The 6,935-nt window shown below is 32.0% G+C and overlaps 1 protein-coding gene across 10 annotated transcripts; it reads right to left on the bottom strand.

The window, feature by feature from the left end:
* Nucleotides 1–1,217: 1,217 nt before the first annotated feature.
* Nucleotides 1,218–6,403, bottom strand: LOC105778061 (serine/threonine-protein kinase STY46). 10 transcript variants are annotated; one of them, XR_008190174.1, is made up of 8 exons: nucleotides 5,759–6,403; nucleotides 4,339–4,425; nucleotides 3,902–4,027; nucleotides 2,777–2,871; nucleotides 2,332–2,696; nucleotides 2,126–2,180; nucleotides 1,793–1,866; nucleotides 1,218–1,548 (listed from the first exon to the last, which is right to left on the bottom strand). XR_008190174.1 is itself a non-coding variant. In XM_052622797.1 (8 exons), the coding sequence occupies exons 1-5, from the start codon at nucleotides 5,774–5,776 to the stop codon at nucleotides 2,344–2,346; spliced, it is 399 nt and encodes a 132-aa protein (XP_052478757.1). In that variant the 5' UTR covers nucleotides 5,777–6,395; the 3' UTR covers nucleotides 1,218–1,548; nucleotides 1,793–1,866; nucleotides 2,126–2,180; nucleotides 2,332–2,343. The 10 variants fall into 10 exon arrangements, 3 of the variants coding, with proteins under 3 accessions (XP_052478757.1, XP_052478759.1, XP_052478758.1); XR_008190175.1 differs by having other exon boundaries at nucleotides 3,902–3,954; XR_008190172.1 differs by having other exon boundaries at nucleotides 5,772–6,402.
* Between the last annotated feature and the right edge of the window lie 532 nt (nucleotides 6,404–6,935).

Raw genomic sequence — 6,935 nt, 5'->3', positions numbered from 1 at the left:
TAACCATAAAAACTAGCCTAAATCATTTTACAAACTAAATCAAAATCATCATCAAGCCTAGATTTTTAAAATTAAATATCAAGAATTCTTCAAATATATATGGAAAAACTTTATAGATTTTGGTAATATCTCAATTTACTCCTCAAGTTAGATAGATATTAAAACAACAATTACAAAAATATAAATTTCATGAAAAAATGAATAATAAAAAAATCTTACATGAAAACACCCTCTTTAACCGAAACTTCCCAAGCACCCTACTATGGTGATTTTTTCGGTGGAAAGAGTCAAATGGAGAAGACAACTCCACTACTTTTTTTTTCTATTAATTAACCTTTGATAGAATTAATAATAAAATAATAACACTAATTCCTATTTATTTCATGCTTTGACCGTCCACTCTATTTAATTTTGGTTTATTTTTCTAAATAAATACTTTAACCTTAATTAATTAGACCATTTAACTAAGAAATTAATAGTTAATAATATTTTTAACTTTTACAATTTAATCCTTCTTCTATAATTAACCTATCAAACACTAAAATTACTAAACCAAAATTTATATGAGCCTCAGATAATCTTGTCACTACACCAAAACAGGCTTTTAGCGGAGCTTTTTTAGCCCTTTAGCGGCGCTTTTTAGCGTTGCTAAAAGTATTTATGGCGCTTCGACAAGCGCCGCAAAAAACGCCGCTATTGAACTCGTCGCTAACTTTTGCGGCGTTTTTGAAAATATAAGCCGCTAAAGGTTATGACCTTTAACGGCGCTTCTTCACAAACGCCGCTAAAGGTCATGACCATTAGCGGCGCTTTTTACACAAACGCCGCTAAAGACCATAACCTTTAGCAGCGCTTTTTCCACAAACGTCGCTATAGACCATAACCTTTAGCGACACTTTTCCCACAAACGCCGCTAGAAACCATGACCTTTAGCGGCGCTGTTTATCACAAACGCCGCTATAAAACAAACCTTTAGCGACACTTCTCGCAAAAACGCCGCTAAAAGCATATCATGCAAAAAAATTATTTTAATCAAATAATATTTATTTTATGATAAATATATTATGTCTTATTTTTTGAATTTGAACTTTAAATATACTTTTAAGGATAAATAAAAAAATATTATTTAAATTAAATTTTCTATGAAAATGATAAAAGAAGGCAAATAAAGGAAGCTTAAATAATAATAAAAATTAATAAAAGTGAGAAAACGTAAATAATTAATAAAAATAGTTAATTGTAAACCTCGAATTTTTGGTAAAATCAACACCAATGCAATGCAAGCCATTGTTGAGTCTAATACAAGTGAAGAAACTAATATTCTAAGAAGAGAATCCTATTTTACTAACAGCAGTAAAATATCCATACTTTGTCCAGTATTTATATCGAAAAATCAGATCAAAAGAAGCAATCTCTTTGCACACCATTTCAATTCCTATTAAGGCCTTCGAATGTAGTTGATGAAAGCCGGCATACACATCCGATCAATCAGCTTTCAGTTTCAGAATTTCCTTGGCGGTCCCTTAAACGAAAATAGGGCATGCGTTCCTACATAAGCATGCAAAAATCCAACTCAGTTCAAAGACAAATAACTAGATATCGTGTTTCAAACGAATGAATGTGCATGTGAGAGTATCTCCAATATGTACTTCTACCTTTTGTCATATATTTAGGCAGATAGACAACAGATTTTACATCCCAACAACTACTGCCCTGAGTACTAGAGTTTAATCACAGAAAAATCAAAATAAAACATGAACAACAAGGATAAAAAATAGTTCCATGGACTTACCTGCTCAAAACAAAGACTTAAGCCTCTGCTATAGAAGTTGATATATAGAATACATAAACATGCCACAATCAAACCTGTACATAGAGAAAATTGTTTAGGGGGAACAATTCAAATTCTAACACAAAAGGCATATGACACCACGAAACTAGCAGTGCAAATTAATAATTGAATTCACCAAATATTTGGAACCAATTGCAATAAATAGTTAGTATAAAAAGACTCAGATACCTATAAAGCTACCTCACAATCAATTACTACACAATATAAGTTATTTTGTTTAAGAAATAAGCTTATGAAGAACAAGTACTTCGAGTACTGCTCCCTATCATATACCTGACTAAGAAGTTTTGGTTTGTCTTCTGTTGAAAATGTAACTTCATGCATGGGCCTGCATCAGCACCAAAGAATGTAAATTTCACCATCGAAATGGATAGAAAGTATTTATAAAGCTTCACCAAAAATGACAGAAGCATCGGTATGTGAATGGTAAAGCAGGAAGATGAAAACTAAATATGATGAATAAACTTGCAAAAACACACCTAAAACTGAAGTCAACTAAAGATGGTGGTGAAGCATTGCTCTGAGGTAAGAAAGTTGAACTTTGACAGGACCTTATCAGTTAATGCACTCCTAAATAATTTAAAGATCCAATACATAATATTCAAAAAGTATATGATGATCAAGTCCAAAAAAACCAAACTACCACTAACTTAACCAAAATTTTTGTATAAACAATCAGCGCTCACCTAAGGACATGTTAAGGCATAAATAAATAGTTAAATACCGGGAAAGATGTGAACTGTCAAGTAAAGAACTATCTCCATCTTGATCCTTAGACTTATTTGCTTCAAGTGCAAGGGATTCAAGATTAGGCGATGAGCCAAAGGCAGGTGGTGGATGTATGCTGACAATTGAAAAGCCAGCTAGAATTGTCAGCATCATTAACAATACAGTTAATGTCCAAAGTGAAAAAAAAAAGCAAACCTCTGTCTGTTAGAGTATTTTGAAGAATTTTGAGCAGACTCCTCGCACAGGGGGTTTGAAAGAGTGGAATCAGCTCCATCAGATGTAGATTGGACCTACACAAGTAGGCAACCATCATGAGACATTTGACTATAAACAAAGTACAGTACATTTAAGAACAATCAAGAGCTGGAACCAATAGATTATGACATTTAGATGACACGGTAATGCTGGCAGTATGGGAAAGAAGGGAAGTTGGTTTTCTGCAATTAAAAAAATTTTCTTTGCTGCTCATAGCAATTTAGTGTGACGTTGTTTTATCCCTAAATTATACATAGTAGCATTTTTTTTTCGTTTGTAGATTGTGCTTTTTTTTTTCACCGACGAATATTTATATCTATACTAATATTTAAAATTTTATCAAGTTAATTTTATTTTTATGAAGTGATAGATATTAAGATAATTTTATATTTTCATATAAAATCTAAAAATATATGGGTCAACATTTTGTCTACTTCTAGGAGAATTTTTAAACTCCATAAGCAAAGATTTAGTTCATGGCACATGCTTGTTTTAATTTATTTTTAATTTTTTAGGACACATGATAGCATTTCAACGCTGTAAAAACTCCACCAGCAATTGACTAAATAATTTCTCAAAATATATTTATAGGACTCAAACTCAAAATATTATAATTTTAATAACTCAAGTATTACCATATTTAATTATTATATCAATTTCATTCATGTCGTGCATGTATATAATCTAATATATATATACACGTAGGTATGTATGAATGACAAATGGGATTGTATCACGAAAGTCTTGCATAAAAAGAAGTCAAAATGATTTCGTTTTAGGAAATGATAATGAGAGGAAACTTGTGATTTTATTCACCTTTTCGGTGTGAGAACCTCTACTTCACTGCTACCATTATCATACCCAAGTGTGGGAAATAGAAAAGAAAATACGGTTGTCTAAAAATTCAAATATAAACTTATTAGATTGTCTTAAATTAATAAAATTAATTTGTGATTTTCAAGAAAAAAACATTTTTTAGGATAAGGAAAAAATTATAAATATAAAAATTCTAAAATAATAAAAATAAATAAATTAAGTTCCGAATCTGGAAAGGGAAGACTTTACCTTGGCCTGCAGCTTCTAAGAGAACATTCACAGATTCCTCACCAGTCCACCACCTATCGAAATCAACCACAAGTCATGCAGTCCCTAAATTTTCTGGCAGTATGGGAAAGAAGGGAAGTTGGTTTTCTGCAATTAAAAAAATTTTCTTTGCTGCTCATAGCAATTTGGTGTGACGTTGTTTTATCCCTAAATTTGCTGCTCATAGCAACTCGATTCATACTTTAAACTTTACTATGTATATTTGTAAAGTTGATAATCACATTCATTCATACTTTTCCATGTGCTTGTTCTTGGCTCAAAAGTCGTGTAAAACGTTATTCAAATCTTCAATCGAAGCTGATTGAATACAAGGAAAATTATGCCCCAGAATAGCTACACATTCTAAAGAATCATGTTAAAAAGCTGAAGCATGCGACTAAAAACTGAGCCAAACTTACATTTGAAAGGCGGAAGGGGCAAAATTTTGGTTTTCCTCTTCTTCCGTACTTCAGCAGGTATGCCCCTTTCTTCAGAGCAGTAATGGCCTGTTGCAAAGAGCATCCAATAAGCTAACTTGGGCAGCTTTAGCACACTTGACATAATTATAGCTCCAAGATGAGCTTACATGTAGCAGAATGACAAATTAAGGAAAAACATCCACCGCATCATAATATCATTTAGAAATATATATATTCATTACAATAGACGGGGAAAAAGAACTATGGAAAATTTTCATCGAAATTCAGAAAGAGAAAAAGGTTGAAATAGTAATATACAACAATAAATAAATATTTGGGCACACTAAGAAGCTGAATTCTGAGAAAGTGAAAGGTAATTCCCTTTGAGCAAAGCCAAATTCAGATTAATTCCCACCTTGACTGTAGTACAAGCAGACTAACACTTAGCATCTAAGCCATACATTTTTCCAACTTATTTTGAACAAGAGATACATACATCAGATTTTCCCTGGATCGATCTCCAAGGATCCAAAGACAAATGAAAGATCCTCAAGAGGGAAAATTTGTGTTTATAGATGTGACATAGAAAATATGCAAGTCCCATTTATTTATCTGTTGCTAGATATCAGTTTACTTGGTACTTAAATTTCAACTACCCAAGAATAAGAAGTAATCTACAGAAGTATTAAACTACTCATAGCAGACAAAATTATTTCCGGTCTGTTACACTCTTCCTCCATCTAAAGTAGCATATCTTGGATATGAGATTGTAGTTATCACTGGCTTGTCAAAAACAAGAAAATGTAATGAGTTGTTAGTATACCTTAGATGCAACGGCATAACAGTATTCATTATATGAAAAATCATTGATGGTGAACAGAGAACACTAATCAGCCGAGAATTATCATCACTCAAGTTGATTTGAGTCTATCAAGTAAGGTAGCAGCATAATAAAATGCCTAAAAGTTTCATCACTCCTAGAACATAGGGTGCTTGTATGCCATTCCTTGGTCACAATACAGGTTTCAGTCACATGGTGATTCAAATAGAAAATTCTAAGATCGTTCAAACAATGCAATAACAAGATCAGCTGGCTTCCTCTCTTTACTCTCACTATGAAAAGCTTTCAAAGAGCAACTTACAGTTAAAATAAGCTGAATATCGCTAATGGGAATTCACCCTAGAAAGCTACAAGAAGAATGCCGCCATTTTTTCTACTTGATCCTACAACTGTGCATAATTTACTCATACACATCACTGGAAAATCATTAAACAGCTGAATTACTCCTAAAGACCTCCCCATATATAAAGCATCGAATTAGCAATTTCAAACAAGAATCAGAAGGAAACAGGAAACCAAAAAGAAAAAATTCAATCCAACAAACAGAAACCAAATTCAATAATTGAACTACAAATAAACCTTGGCAACGTACTCCATCTCCGCGAATTTGAAGGCGAGACCGAGGGAGTTAAAAAGAACAGAAACCAAAGAACAAGCATCACAGAACGCCTGCAATATTTGGAGTTGAAATTTGAAGTTGGAGGAAAAGACAAAAAACCCTTGTGAGTTTGGGTTTGCTGGTTTGTTTACAAAAAAAAAAAAAAAAGATCTTGGGGCATTGAAAAGAGAGTGAAGAAGCCACCCAGAACTGGCTTCAGCTCTCTATATATAAACAAGAAGGAAAGAAAGATATAAGAAGAAGAAGAAGAAGAAAGAGGCGATGAAATTTAAGAACTGATTTTAGGGGTTGCTCAGTAAGAATTAGGTGTTTTGAGGATACCGATTTTAAGGAGAAAAGTAGAAACCTAGTCAATCAACACAAAATCCAAAGGACAAATATTTGAATCATACAGCAGGGAGAAACTAGCAAATCAAAACACACAAAACGATCAAAACTGGCTTGGTTTCCTAGTTCTGGGTTCTTTCATTTTGGACCCCTTTTATCCATTTGAGAGTTTTAAGAGCTTCAGTTGGGAAGAAATAGAGTTGAATAAACTTTTGGGTTTTTTTTCTTGGATCTGGGAAATTAGGGGTTTTAGGGGAAAAGTTGGGGATTTCGGAGGGGAGAGTTTTATAAAATTCGCGCTATTTTTTTTAAAGTGAAATTATTTTTGTGGTATTTTTTATAAAAATGTTGTTATTGCTTACGCCGTAAAATTTTTTTGTTTTGAATAAAACGACACTGTTTTTTTATTTTAAAATTTTTTATTTTATTTTTTATAAATTGATTTATTTTTTGCGCCGCTATTTCATTTTGAACAAAATGACACCGTTTTACTATGCTAAAAATTTTTTATTTTATTTTTTATAAATTGATTTACTTTTTGCGGCGTTTTGATAAAAAATGCCGCTATTGCTTACCTTTAGCGGCGTTTTTCATTGAAACGCCGCAAAAATTTTTTTATTTTGAACAAAACGACGCCGTTTTGCTGTTTTAAAAATTTTTTTATTTTGTTTTTTTATAAATTAATTTATTTTTTGCGGCATTTAAAAATCGCGCTATTTCATTTGAACAAAATGATACCGTTTTGCTATGCTAAAAATTTTTTATTTTATTTTTATAAATTGATTTTTATAAAATAAAATAAAAAGTACT

Source organism: Gossypium raimondii, chromosome 10 (assembly GCF_025698545.1).
Source record: "Gossypium raimondii isolate GPD5lz chromosome 10, ASM2569854v1, whole genome shotgun sequence".
Classification (NCBI taxonomy): Eukaryota; Viridiplantae; Streptophyta; class Magnoliopsida; order Malvales; family Malvaceae; genus Gossypium; species Gossypium raimondii.
This window is presented reverse-complemented; position numbering and strand designations above follow the sequence as displayed.